The sequence below is a fragment of the Erpetoichthys calabaricus genome, chromosome 7 (assembly GCF_900747795.2).
Source record: "Erpetoichthys calabaricus chromosome 7, fErpCal1.3, whole genome shotgun sequence".
Lineage (NCBI taxonomy): Eukaryota > Metazoa > Chordata > Cladistia > Polypteriformes > Polypteridae > Erpetoichthys > Erpetoichthys calabaricus.
The window spans coordinates 684,274-698,680 of record NC_041400.2 but is presented as its reverse complement, the minus strand read 5'-3'; the positions used below and the strand labels follow the sequence as shown (position 1 = coordinate 698,680).

General features: G+C 43.5%; 2 protein-coding genes across 2 annotated transcripts in view; both read right to left on the bottom strand.

The window, feature by feature from the left end:
* tspan5a (tetraspanin 5a) overlaps positions 1 to 5,832 on the bottom strand; it is a 43,201-nt gene extending 37,369 nt beyond the window's left edge. The window contains exon 1 of the mRNA XM_028805120.2: positions 5,378 to 5,832. Within this exon, the coding sequence (XP_028660953.1) occupies positions 5,378 to 5,458 (81 nt within the window). The 5' untranslated portion in view covers positions 5,459 to 5,832. The remainder of the gene's footprint in view (positions 1 to 5,377) is intronic.
* Positions 5,833 to 7,423: 1,591 nt separating this feature from the next.
* Positions 7,424 to 14,407, bottom strand: part of LOC114654522 (eukaryotic translation initiation factor 4E-1A) — a 29,210-nt gene continuing 22,226 nt past the window's right edge. The window contains exons 5-7 of the mRNA XM_028805121.2: positions 10,818 to 10,931; positions 8,743 to 8,882; positions 7,424 to 8,499 (exon numbers count right to left, since the gene is read on the bottom strand). Of these exons, the coding sequence (XP_028660954.1) occupies positions 8,385 to 8,499; positions 8,743 to 8,882; positions 10,818 to 10,931 (369 nt within the window). The 3' untranslated portion in view covers positions 7,424 to 8,384. The remainder of the gene's footprint in view (positions 8,500 to 8,742; positions 8,883 to 10,817; positions 10,932 to 14,407) is intronic.

The window sequence follows — 14,407 nt, the reverse complement described above, 5'->3', positions numbered from 1 at the left end:
AGGCAGCGGCTTTTTCACTCTTGTAAAGCTCTCTTGGAGCGACTGTAGGGTCTTGGTCACCCCTTTGACACTTGGCTTGTGCATCACCCTGATGGTTCTACACATTAACTCCTTCACAAAGCCTTACAACTGGTTTGAAGCCCTGGTCCTGATCTGTCATCACAGAGGCCTACTCAGCTCCTTGGACTCCATGGCTCAGTTTTTGGCCTTGGCACCTTCAGTACCCAGACAGGTCTATGTGTGCCTTTCTCTGTGATGTCCAATCAGTTCAGTTTGCCACACACAGGTGGGCTCCCACCAAGTTCTTGACACGTCTCGAGGAGAATTAAGGAGGCACCTGAGCCCCACCTGGAATGCAATAGCAAAAGGTCTGAGCAAGAAATCCCAGAGATGAATGAAGCAGTTGAACATGGAGAGGGGTTGCTGCGGAGAGGAGCGGCTATGTGACGAGTCTCAGGCCCACTTGCTGCTCGTCTCCAGTTTGCACTTTTTATTACTCCACACCACCAAACACATGCAAGTCTCCTGACTTGGTGGCTCCTATTTAGGGGTTTATGGACAAGGAAGGTCTTACCATGTGGCGGGTCAGCAAGCTTCTAAGAAAGAGGTGGCCGGTGTGACATGCGAGTGCGACACACGTACACGAGACACAACTAAAGCGATCGAGCGGGACGTGTGCACATCAATACCCAGCACTCTTGGTTTGAACACCAAGGCGTCTTCTGACACCAAAGCCCCCTTTTTAAATACGTGTCACTCCAGAAGCCAGTGTCCCGTGGCAGGTGAAAACCTTTGACTTCAAAAACACCAGACGTGTTGTTTCATGTTCTCAACAATGGAACCCCAAAATAAAGACCCTCAGCCTTGGCACTGACCTGTAAACCCCGAGTTATTTTTCTTCCCTTCAGTCATTCATAACTTGAGTGATCTTTCTTTGGTTTTTGATCTAAATTCATATACAGTGTGAAACTAAAAATACAAAAATTTCAGACTTTCACATCAAATCACACTAAAGTTCCTACATAAAAAATTCATTCAGAAAACGATTTGGGCACACATAAGACGAGTGAAAAGATGGCGATGTGCAATGCCCTGCTCAAGTCCCTGAGGGGCGTTAAAGGAACAGCACTTTGGGTTTTGTCTAATGATAAACGAGGACTACAAACGTTACGGTTCTCTGAAATACACAAACACGCAATCTTTGTCCACCGTTGACATCTGGCCATAAACAGTAAAAAATGGCACATCTGCTATTCAGCCAAAGGAGTCAAAAATGCCTCGTCTGGTTGAATGAGTGCTGTGCTGGTTTATGGGTGACACCATCGTCACAGCTGTGACAAACTGAGCCGTGGTCTGAGGAACTGTGACAAAGGAACACAAAAGCAAAAAAATAAATGAAGGGAGAAAAGGGAAGGAGCATCCTGGGGCAGCAAGACTCATCACAATGTCTGGCGACAGAAACTCGGCTTCTGTGTTCTTCTTGCTTTATTTCTTTTCAAGTCACTTTCTGTACACCCTCCTTAAAAGGCGGACTTCAGTAATTGGAGTTTTCATTAACGTAACTCGCTTTCACAGAAACGCATAAAACAAAACTGAAACTCATTTCAATCAGGCCAGCCACATGCAATGGCACAATGGGCCCTGAGCAGTACCACCTCTCAGTATTTGGCCCCGAGTTTTCATTCTGGTCCTTCACTACTTCAAAAGAGTTCAATTCCTGGAGATGGCACACCAGGGAAAAAGTGGAGAACCTCAGGGCCAAAGCATTTAGTTCATTTAAAAAGAGCTGCAGTCGTAGCACTTAACTTGGCAAAAACCAAACTACTCCCAGTGACTCCAGCAGGATCCTCAGGCCAGAACTGTGCGATGGCAGCTCTTAGGGGGTCGACAGATCAGGTGATGCAGCCTCTCGCTAACACGTGCTTATTACCCACGTTAATAAATCGGGATGTGCCGGTGAGCCTGCCCGGGCGTCTGGTTTACCCGTTTCAGGCAGGCACTTCCTCCATTTAAAGTGCGACACACTTGTCTGGAACTCTCCTGATAAACTCGTCGATTCCCTTTGCCCTCCAAGGCCACTGAAGGTTTGCTTTTTATGGTACAGTTTGTTCAGTTCTGTTGCTACTGTACATTGGTTTATATTTTCACAAGTTTCTGACAAATCACCAACAACAAATGTTTCACTGACCAATACACAAGTTGGACTTGGAGGTAGGCCTGATCCACACAATAAGTAACTAGAATAAAAACGACTAAAATACTGCAATTAATAGAGACATCAGACGTATTGGCTGGCACGGTGGTGCAGTGGGTAGTGCTGCTGCCTCGCAGTAAGGAGACCCGTCTGGGTTCGCTTCCCGGGTCCTCCCTGTGTGGAGTCTGCATGTTCTCCCTGTGTCTGCGTGGGTTTCCTCCCACAGTCCAAAGACATGCTGGTTAGGTGGACTGGCGATTCTAAATTGGCCCTAGTGTGTGCTTGGTGTGTGGGTGTGTTTGTGTGTGTCCTGCGGTGGGTTGGCACCCTGCCCGGGATTGGTTCCTGCCTTGTGCCCTGTGTTGGCTCCAGCAGACCCCCGTGAGCCTGTGTTCGGATTCAGCGGGTTGGATAATGGATGGATGGATCAGACGTATTTCTGTAAGGCTCAAGTTACAGCAGCAGGATCAAACTCATGGCGTCAAGTATGGAGAAAGAGCTGAGCCTCTTCAGTTTAAGCAAAAGGTGACCTGACTGAAGGGAACAAGTCTGGTGGATCGTGACAGTGACTTTAAAATGAGTTCATCAAGGACACGGGGACACTGCTGGAAACTTGGAATAGGTGACCGAGTAGCGTGGGAGACGGGAGGACTTTAGGGACCTCAGCGGGACATCATCTTAGAAGAACTGAGTGGACAGGACTGGGGTGCCTTGGTTGTCTGGATTGTTCATCCCTTTAAAGCGAATCGCTTCACCACTGTTCATAATGCGCTCCATACAGCACAGAACGGCTCCGTTTTCCTAAACCCCTTTTAAAGTGTGTTTTATAAATTGGTTGTATCCATATAAAGTACAGTGTAACACAACTGACCAGTTTCATCAGCCTGAGGAGGAGTCACCAACAGTACCAGATGGCATTCATTAAGCACTGTTTCAGAGCCAGCTGCAGAGGAGCCTACAAAAACAGACACCCTGAAAGCTAGTGTGAAAATGATGGACCATCCTTCTAAGAAAGGATCCCTTGGCACTCGGCGCCAGTGAGCACCACGACATTTCAATAGTTTAGCTGGCCTACACTTACACCTGATATTAAAATGCATCGTGTGTGCCCTCTTGACATCTGCCCAGAGACATACGCACATTGGTCTGGGGCTTAGTGGACATTGCACAGCACACGGCTAACCTATAGCTGGAATGATCAGGCTGCTCATGAAGATCCAACAAGGAAAGAAGGTGACATTGACACTGTCAGAGAAAACCCGAGTGTTTCAACAGGATGCCAACACCGCGACAGTCTCGTGACGGAGACAGTACTTGGAGCTGCAGTTCTTTGTGTGAGGATGGCCACCCTTCTGCAGGTTACCTGACCGCTGCCACCACCCGACACAAACTTTTGGTCTTTTCTGCTAATTTGATTTGATTTGCACTCGTGTTACATGTGACTGTTGCTAACAGAATTGCTCCTGTGCTGAACCCCGAGGACAACAAAGCAGCTTCTGCAATTACAGTAAGTCAAGAAAAACTGACTGCTGCAACTAATTCTGCATTTCCAAAGTTACTTTTGTTATTCATCTTCAGAAACATAGAATCATTTTGATGCTGAATTTAAAAAGTAATACTTAAGGAAAAGTTACCATCAAGAGTTTTGTCTGTATGTTACTTGCTCGATGTACAGTAGTTTGTACTGACGGCTAAGAAAAAAATGTTCATCTCATACTTACATACAGACAGAAAAACAAATGTATGAGACGCAGAAGGAAACAGTAATAATAATTCTTTGCATTTATATAGCGCTTTTCTCACTACTCAAAGCGCTCAGTGACCAATGCTGTGCAATAAAAAACAAAGTGAAAAACAGAAAAACGTACACGTCAGTCGCGTCACGCACTCCACATGGCTGTTATCCAGTCGTACGCTTAAAACACCTGCTTTTTGTCCAAAATATTGTGAAACAAATCCTCCTGGAACACGGGACGCCCATGGGATTGCTCTTCTGAACTGAAGATCTGCTTCTGTCCCTCATTCTCTGGGCCAGAGACGCATCTTCAATTCAAAAACTCAATGCCACGTGATTTGCGCTGAATTCTTACAAAGCTGCCTATTTAATAATATTTTAGCAAAAAAAGAGTGTGTTTTGCACATTTTGAGCAAACAACTGGCAGGTGGGTAACACGAGTGACGCGACTTTCCCCCCCCCAGACCTCATTTGCTGTGGTACAGTATTGGTCACCATTGGCCTGTATTGTACCATAAACTTTTTTCTCTCTTGCCTAAAATAAAACAGGAAACAATACTTTTTTTCTCTACCAACACTAGAAACTACAGGGCGTAAGGAACATGATGTAAAGAAATTGCATTTTCTTTAAACTGAGTGAGCAGCTTTTATTGTTATCAAAAATATTTATAGTAGAAAATTCGGTACTTTGGTAATAATAAACTGTGCCTAACAATCCCAGCAAAATGCTTGATGATATTAGGATTAGGAAATCCAGGTAGCCAGCGCCTAGTAAAGCGGCTTCGTCCGTTTAATAAAAGCATACAGGCAGTCTTTGAAATGGCCTCTTCATTCATAAAACACAGGCAGAGCAACAGAAACCTCCGAAGAGCTGCTGCTGTTACTAAACCTAAGTTCGCAGTCAAAGAGCACAAGTGCTCGAGGGGACTCTCGTGGCCCGGGTGGGGGGCTCACCTTAGCAGCAGAATGAACGCTGAGAGCCCCCGGGGGCTGTGATGAGCTGCGCATCCTCCGAGCCGACTGTCCTCAACAATCCCAAAGTTCACTTCGTTTTCCTTCGACTCCGCTCGCGCGTCTCGTCCGTTCACACAGCCTCCTAGTTTGGCTTCCCCCGATTTCAGCGGATGCAGGACACTGCCTTGTCCGACAGAAGCTTTAAGGTGCTGCCACCTGAGTAGCAGCTCATTTCACGTTCCGAGTCTGCCCTGAATACCTCAAACTTGTCCGGCTCATGCAAATCTCACTCAATCCTATTAAAAAAGTCACCAACATGGGACTCTTATCCAGGCCCGCTCTCTTCCTACTGGCGCGGATTACAAGAAAACCCGAAAATAATAATCCACGATGACAACAAAACAACCGCACTTGTGACAGTCACCATACCATCGCACGGATGGGCCTGCTCCTTAGCATCGGTGTCTGCCGTGAAATACTTAACGTCTACTCACCCAGAAAATGATGTTGAATCCAAATATAAAGTATTTGATGCAGCAACTGACTTCAGGCCCCTTGTAGTGTTTCCCTGACATGCTCCTTTGACGCACATACGTTATTTCTTCGCCTTGAATTTTATTTTACCGCTGTCTCTGAAGAAGCGACAAAGAAAGCGAAGCCCAGAGCCGAGCACCGCCACTAGCAGGTTGCTTGTCCTCCAGCGCGGTGTGAAAGCGACGCCAAACACTCCCTCGGCTCCCGTGTTCAGACAAAAAAAGACGTCATGTGTCATCTGACCGACACTTGGCGTGAGGGGGCCAGCGACGAACAGAAGTCAGCTCGGCGGCACCGCACAGTCGCCCTGCTCCAGCACGTCCGAACCGTCTACTTTCCGAGGACGCGACGAACTGAGCTAACGGATCTCAAGTCCTCAGCGTCTGTCACCCACAGCGCGCACTTGCAGCGGCCGTCAAACTGGCGCGCGTGGCACCCAATCAGAGAAGGGTGCCGTGGAGGGGGCGGGACTTCCTGTGCCATGGACGCTTGGCGGGCGAGGGGCGCGTCGCGTTTCCCTTGTGCGGTTTAACGGAGCGGCGAGGGACTTTGTGCGCGTCCCGACAAATAAAAGAGAAGCCAGCAGCAAGGTGGGCTTTTGGTGAAACACACCGATCTGTGAACATTTAGTGAGCTTGAAGTATCATACCGACGAGAGCTCGAAAGACGCGAGTCCTAATCCCTTTGGATAAACCAGTGGCAGTATGGATGGATGATGTGGAAGCGGTGGCTCAGAAGTGGATGCCAGTGTGATTGTAAGCTTTCCATTCCCAGCCTGGGATGGCACCTGTCCTAAAAGACTTTTTAAAGAGGAAGGTGGCAGGGTGGGGGCAGTTAGGAGAAACGAATGACAAGGCAGGTGACACGCCATTGTTTCGGTTCTCTTCTGCGTTGCTTTTTCCAGCCTCATCCCAACAGCGGGACAGGATGAGTTCATTGACGGTGCCAAACGGAGCTGAGCGCCTGCTTGAGTGGACCTGCTGGGGTCGAGTGGCGATGTGCCCATTGGTACGGCCAGACCAAGTATTGGGTTAAGCTGATTTGAGAAACGCTTTGTTACACGCCACTTGGCTCGTCTGTGTGTTCGTTCATTGTTTTATTTCCAAACTTCCCATCTTTTGGTCTTACGGTTTGTCTGAGGTCGCCAGTTTTAATTTGGCTTCCACCTTTTCCTTCTTTTCGTACAGTGGTGGTCACCGCTTGAATCCCCCCCCCCCCCCCCCCCCCCCCCTCCCCCCCGACCTGTCTAAAGAGGGAGTTGCACATTGTCAGGTGACACCATCCAGCCTGGCTTAGGGGACAAGATGTCATGATGGTCGTGCTCAAATTTGTATTAACATTTCGACTTTCAATACAAAACAAACAAATCTGCATAAGTGCTGTCAAAGTTTAACAAAAAATAAGAGTTGATTGCTCATAGAATTGATCAAAATAGCACTTACTATAATTATATATATTATATACACACACACACAAACGTGTACACACAGCATGTAAATAGACAGAGAAGGCACTATATAATAGATAGGAGTAGCTGTCATTTTGAAATTCACACGTGCAACACATTAGCACTGTTCAGCAACATGAGAAAAGAATGTAAGACATAAAGGGCACAAGATCAGTTAGATGGATTAATCCATCTGTCCTATTCAACTAGAGAGAGACGTTAAGAATTGTCTCATCTACACGGACGTTCTTACCTCCATGTACCCAACATTTAACACACAACATGTAGTCCACGGTTGTTTCTCATGGTGCCAGAGAGTGTCATGCCAGTGTGCCACATACTGGTCAGCCACAACAGTAAGCACTTGAGTGTGGTGACGTGATGACTACTAATGTAGTGTGGACTGTGACCGTGACGGCCATTGCTGACACACCACGCCAGCTGCCCCCTTTGGCTCACACAGTTGTACTTGCCAGCACTGTGATAACCAAGCTGTTTATTTGTACCCATTTAAAAATCAGAAGCTGCAGGTGGCAATAAAGAAGAGCTGTGCCCTCGGTTAGACAAATCACTGTACACATTTTATTTACAGTAGCATTTTCTTTTTTACATTATCTTTATATGAAATGGACTGCTTTCTTTTAGAGGCATCATTTTACCAACACAAATAATGTCCTAAGAAATAAGTAGATGTATTAAAATACACTGTGACATAAAATATTTATAATACTTCTCTCTGTTTGAAGCGAGGAATGTAAAACTGCAGGATATTAAAAAAAAAATGTCAATTAACAAAATAATGTAACTAAAGTTAAAAAAAAAAAAAAAAAAAATCCACAAATCGCTATATACTATAAATGCATCAAACTTTTCAGATTCCACCATATTTAAACTACAACTTTCTGCGAATTATAAAATGAATATGAAAAAACAAACTTTTCTCAAAAGAAAAATAAATTAAATGTAAATGGCAGCATCTTCATAGATGACAGCAATCTGCTGTAAACAAACTAAGGACAAGTATGAAGATTTCAACGCGGACCCCACAACAGTCGGCCAAACTCAGATTTCAACACAACGTGTTTGTTTAAAGTAAATTCAATTCACACTCAAATCTTGAAGAAACATTATCTAAACAATCAGCATTCTGTGATTTAGACTGGAATTTTTCCCCCTTTCCCTTTAATAACAAAAAAAATCAAGCCCATTTATCAGTGATGTAACATGTCGCTTAAGAAGTCTCTCCAGTTGTAAAAGTGAAATTTTGGGAATTTTTCGCTTTGCTTAAACAGTCTGAGAAAAAAAAAAACAAAAAGAAGAAGAAGAGAGCGAGAGAGTAGCGCGTGGTGAAGAGTCGGTGAACGAGAACGGAAGGATGTGAAATGGCAGGCGTGCGGTCCACTCTGCCAAGGAGAAGCTTTGGTTTTCACTTCCAGGTTGATTGCTTGACGCAGTCACATCAGAAAAGGCGAAACGAGAAATGAGAAAAGCCCAGGCAGTTATCCTTTTGTTCTTTTCTTTCAAACAACAAACTTGTTTTTTGTGGTGGAGCCACTTTTCGTTGCGGTATCTGCGTGAGACTGGTACCCAATAATTGCCTTCGCTGGCAGTCCTAACCGTTCCTTGTATACTCTCCTGTACAAAGAAAAAGAAAAGTTAATCATTACCATCATCGCTTTAGTGGCCATCTTCCAGGTTTACCAGGGTCGGCCAGCTGCTCTTGAATCTTTTTCCAGAGTACCAAAGCAGTTGGTCAGTGGCAAAGTGGCAATGAAAAATACAGGCAACTGGCAGTGTGCTAAAGGGCCATCAAAGGCACGTCATGCCACTTGTGCCTAACCCGTGAGCTCCCAAGGCCTCTCTCACACACTCACTCACCCTATGTGTGTAACAGCATCCTTGTTCTCATAGTCTGTTGTCCATATTGCTATTTTGTCTCCTTTGGTTCTTATATTTACGACTGCTCCACACACGTCATCGCTGTAGTCATCAAAAGCTTCTCCAATAAGACAAAGAAGCTGTGAAGAGAAGAATTGGCTAAATAAAGCACATGACACCATCTACTAAAACACTGATCTGCAAACAGAATATGGAACAAGAAAATGTCCAAAGGAACTAAAGATGCACTTTGAAAGGAGCTTCAAGACACGGGGACAGCCAACAACGGCCTGCGACCCAAAAGTGCAGCACAGCACTCCCAGGCCATGGCTGCCTGCGGACACACCTGCACCTCATAAATGCACTTAACAGATGTCAGCCACTTAGAGAAATGCCCGCTTTATTTTTATGTTTCATAATTTAGAGGATATTTGACATTGTTTCTCAATAACCAGGTAGTTCCATGACACATAGGAACCTCAAAACATTTGGTGACAACATTAAAGCCTGACCAAATGAACATTAACATAAATTCTATTAATAATAATAATAATAAAATGTTGGTCCCGTAGAGACTGTGAGTTTTTTGTTGATCATTTTGCTGTTTTTTGTTGTATTTTTTTTTATTCACACACAGCCGCCAAACCCAATCAGGTGTTCTGGACCAGGCCTTTATCACTGTCGTCAGTTATCCACAGCCAGCACCACCAGCAGGACTCAACTGGATAAAGTGAGCAAGGAAATGAGGACAAGGAGGAGGCCTCCAGGTGAAGGCAAAATACCGAGTCAACCCATATCCTCTACCCAGCATGCAGTTGCTGGATAACAAATTAGACATTGGGGTAGGATTGTTTTTAAAAACGCATCTCAGAAACCGCTGTGTCTTCAGCTTCTTCAAAAATGCAACAAGATCCTTTATCTTCTACCTTACAAATCGGTCAGGTGAAGGCAGAGAAGGTGTCATGCATTTTATAGTGAAGAACACACAATACAAGAATGTTATAGCCATCTAAGAAATTGTGCGCCTGATCTGGAGCATTAAATGATCAAGTGCCGTCTATTTTAAATTGTTTTCCTGATTGCTCACAAGCCAACGCCAGCATTACACCGAGAAGCCTTCACATCATTACAGAGTACTAAAGTTTATGTCCTGAGGGATTATTTACTGCTGCTGGAAGCTTCATCTAAGCCTGTTTAAGAAGTACTTACCTGAACTGCACACCATCTATTTCAGAGGGGATGCTATGGAGTTGAAATACCTCGGAGGCTGCTTTTGTCAAGAGGGCTCACCAACACCCTTGACTTCCTTAGCCTCTTTACTCATCGACATCTGCTGGGGCACAGCAGTGTCCTGACTCAGTGGCCACATTACACCCGGTACTGCACCATCTCAGCTCAGGATCACATGTACCTCCACTAGGCCGTGCACTGAAGCAAATGAAAAACCCAATAGGACGTCAGTTTAAACAGCACGGGGCAAGAAGTGGGGATAAAACATGAGGTCTCAGAGATGACCTACTGCAGGAGAACAGCTATGAAGAAAGGATGAAAGTCTTAACCAAACCAAGATCAGTAAGTGATGGAAGAAAGTGTTTACATATGGAAGTTGTAGCTGGACACAGAACCCTGAAGAACTGTCTTTGGATAAAACTGTGAGCTGGATACACAGACGTGATATAAGTGGAGTTTACATCGAGTCTAAAGCCGACCTGGACTTCCCGTGGTAGTTGCTGATTATGTCGACCAAACTGTGGCCTGTGTTAATTCTATTTCCAACATTATATGTGAACTGATGGATTAAGAATTTGTATTGAGTCATATCTTGCATTCCACACCCCTGTATCAATGCTGAAGGCCAATATTAATTATACAGATTGCATTTGTGGCAAGAAGAGGTCAAATATCTACGCTTCACCAGCTTTGCCGTAATAGAACTCTGCAATACTCTGGTGACCTTTTCTCCAACCTCTTCAGTCTTCTAAGCACTGAGCCCCATTCATGTCAAAGACGACGTCTGATTCCGACACATCCACATAAATGCAATGCTCTCTGAAAGTCTCTGTGTGGAAACTAACCGTTTCTAGCCAAAATCGATCCAAGTCTGATCTTCTTTGTTGTTTGGAGAGAGTAATGAGCCATCTTCCACCTTTTTTGTTTCTTTCATCCTCCCACATTGGCTCAATTCCATCCTAATGCAAACACAAGATATTAAAACAAAACAAAAAAAAACTTAAGTCATTTTGTACCACATTCAAATATTTAAAACATCTCTGAAACAGATGCACTGCCTGTTATCAGGCTCTTTATGCACACAAATCCACGTGAAGTCAGTGGTCTGCTTTGATCCGGTTGTGTTTTTTTTAACCCAGTACTATTCTTCTTAATCTTTTAGGTATAGATTGTTCCTGGCCTGCTTATGGAGAGCAACTACAGGTCCTTGGTCACCAGCGCTTGCTCCTTCTTTATCCACAGACTGGAGGACAAATCTCAAGACAAACTGTGATATCCTTTCCGGTTTTCGCCCACAGGCTATTTAAAGAATGAAACCGAAAGCTAACGTTCAGTGGTGAATCGTATCCGACGGGCACGGAGCTCCACGACACTATATAATATTCATAAGCCCAACTTTATACAATACAATGTATTTGTGTATAGCCCAAAATCACACAAGAAGTGCCACAGTGGGCTTTAACAGGTCCTGCCTCTTGACAGCCCCCCAGCCTTGACTCAAACTCCCAAAAAAAAAATAAAAAAAAATAAACCCTAGTAGGGAAAAAAAATGGAAGAAACCTCAGGAAAGGCAATTCAAGGAGAGACCCCTTAGCAGGTAGGGTGGTATACATACGGATACTCCTGTACACATTGCTATTATACAACAGATGGATTTTCTTTAGCCTGACCTCAAAGATGGTGAAGCTGGGGTCACATGACAACTTGTGTTCTTTCCACAGTCTATAGGATGGTTTACTACTTTTAGCGGTCGTTTCTTGTCATTGTCCATATCAGCTTACGAATGTCTTTGTCTAGTTGGAGTGGCAAAAGCAGAACTGACAGTTCACTTGGCGCTCGCCTACAGATCTATTGAATGAATAAATAATTCAGTGTATAGTGTGCCCTTTGCAGAGACACTTCACAGTATTCACTGAAGAGGCATCCATGACAGACAGCACTAAGGACATCTGAACTCTTAAATTAGAGTGTCGAAAACTGGAGCGCAGATGGAGAACAACAAAGCTACGTGTCTTTCAAATTGCATGGACAGAGTGTTAATAAATATAAAAAAAGCCCTCTTTAAAGCTCGCTCAGAATATTATTCTACATTAATAGATAGATAGATAGAGATAATAGATAGCAATAATAAAAATCCTCAGGTACTGTTTAGAACAGTGGCTAAATTAACAAATGGAAATTCAGATCAACAGTGCAAATACCAACAGATATTAGCAGTACAGACTTTATGAACTTCTTCAATGAGAAAATTCAAAATATAAGATCCTAGATCTCAGCACCACAGTACAAACCGCATACTAGCTTAGCAGACCCCATCTCACATTGCATTCAGCACTTTGGTAATTTTAATCCTGTAACTGAGCAGGAAGTCTTAACTTTAATTTCTAAAATGAAGCCCACTACTTGTTCCCTGATCCAGTGCCAACAAAACTAGTAAAAAGTGCAATGGATGTTCTTGCAGCACCTATTCTAAACATTATCAATAGTTCATTATTGCATGGCACAGTACCTGATACAGTCATTAAACCATTACTTAAAAAGTCAGACCTAGACCCACACATACTAAATAATTATAGGCCTATTTCAAATCTACCGTTTCTCTCTAAAATACTAGAAAAAGTAGTCGCCAGTCAGCTTCAGACACACCTTACGCCTTACAATTTATTTGAGAAGTTCCAGTCTGGTTTTCGCTCTGGTCATAGTACAGAAACAGCACTAACGCGGGTTGTAAATGACATTCTGATATCCTCCGATGAAGGAAACTCCACTGTAATTATGTTGTTGGACTTAAGTGCAGCATTTGACACCATCGACCATTCTGTTTTACTACACAGGCTAGAAAATGATGTTGGGCTTACAGGCAGCGACTGTGCTCGCTTGGTTTAGTTCTTATTTATCAAATCGATTCCAATATGTACAGAAATGTGCTGACAGGACTCCATCATTATACACAGAAGTTCAATATGGTGTCCCGCAGGGCTCAGTACTGGGATCTTTACTGTTTTCACTTAACATGCTTCCACTGGGATCTCTCATTAGGAAACATAATGTTAAGTTTCACTTGTATGCAGATGACACCCAGTTAAATCTTTCATTTAAATCAAATGAAGTTTCTCCGATGTTGTCTTTAATTAGTTGTGTTAGTGAATTAAAGGAGTGGATGAATGAGAACTACTTGTCTTTAAATACAGATAAAACAGAGACGTTAATTGTTGGAGGGAATGACGCTGATCATAACAATATTTTGTCATCATTTAACTCAGTTGGAATCCCAATTAATTTTACTTAATCAGCCCACAATCTAGCAGTTATCTTTGACTCTAGCATGTCATTTAAAGCGCATATTGCAAAGTTGTCCAAAACATGTTTCTTCCATCTTAAAAATGTTAGGAAATGAAGGCGCCTGCTAAATAAACAGGATTCTGAGAAATTAATTCATGCATTTATCTCTAGTAGGATTGACTACTGTAATGCAGTGTTCACTGGATGTCCAAACTGTTCTTTATACAGCCTCCAATTAATCAAAAATGCGGCTGCAAGAATTATTACAAGAACAACAAAATACGAACACATAACTCCAGCTCTTAAATCCTTACACTGGCTCGCGGTTAAGTTTAGGGCATTTTTCAAAATTCTCCTTTTAACATATAAAGCATTAAATGGCTGAGGTCCAGCTTACTGGTCTGAACTTATCATGACTTACAAACTAGAGCGCACATTAAGATCTCAAGATGCCGGTCTGCTTATGGTTCCAAGGATTAATAAAATAACAATGGGAGGTCAAGCTTTTAGTTACAGGGCCCCTAAACTGTGGAATGGTCTGCCTGCTACTATAAGAGATGCCCCTTCAGTCTCAAATTTAAATCCCGGCTGAAGACTCATTACTTCAGTTTAGCATATCCTGACTAGAGCTGCTGATTAACTGTGCAGACTGCATCTCTGTTGTTAGTCATTAGCACTAAAACATAAGTAACATGATAGTTAGAATTTGTTACTAACCCTCATGTCTTCTGTTTGTCTTCTCGGTACTCAAATGTGGCACTTGGTGCCACGGCCCACCTGCCAAGTCGTTTTGCCTGCCTAAGGTAAAGTCATCCCTGATGGAAGATTGCAGGAATCGTGAGAAAGAGGGGTCCTTTCATCGGATTGGCTGGCCCAGCGCTGTTTCAGCCGTGGAATGGCCAAATGGGGGAGGCAGCTTGATGGATGAGGTCTCCAGGAGTCTAAAAATATCCAAATCTTATTATATGATATCATTTACTGTTAAAATCTACTCCGTACTTCTAAAATTTTTATTTATTTTATTTAATTATTTTACTTCTAAAATAACTTTTTATTTTATACTGTATTGAGGATTTGTTCTGTTCTGTGTATTGTATTGTCCCCCTTTTTTTGACACCCACTGTACACCCAACCTACCTGGAAAGGGGTCTCT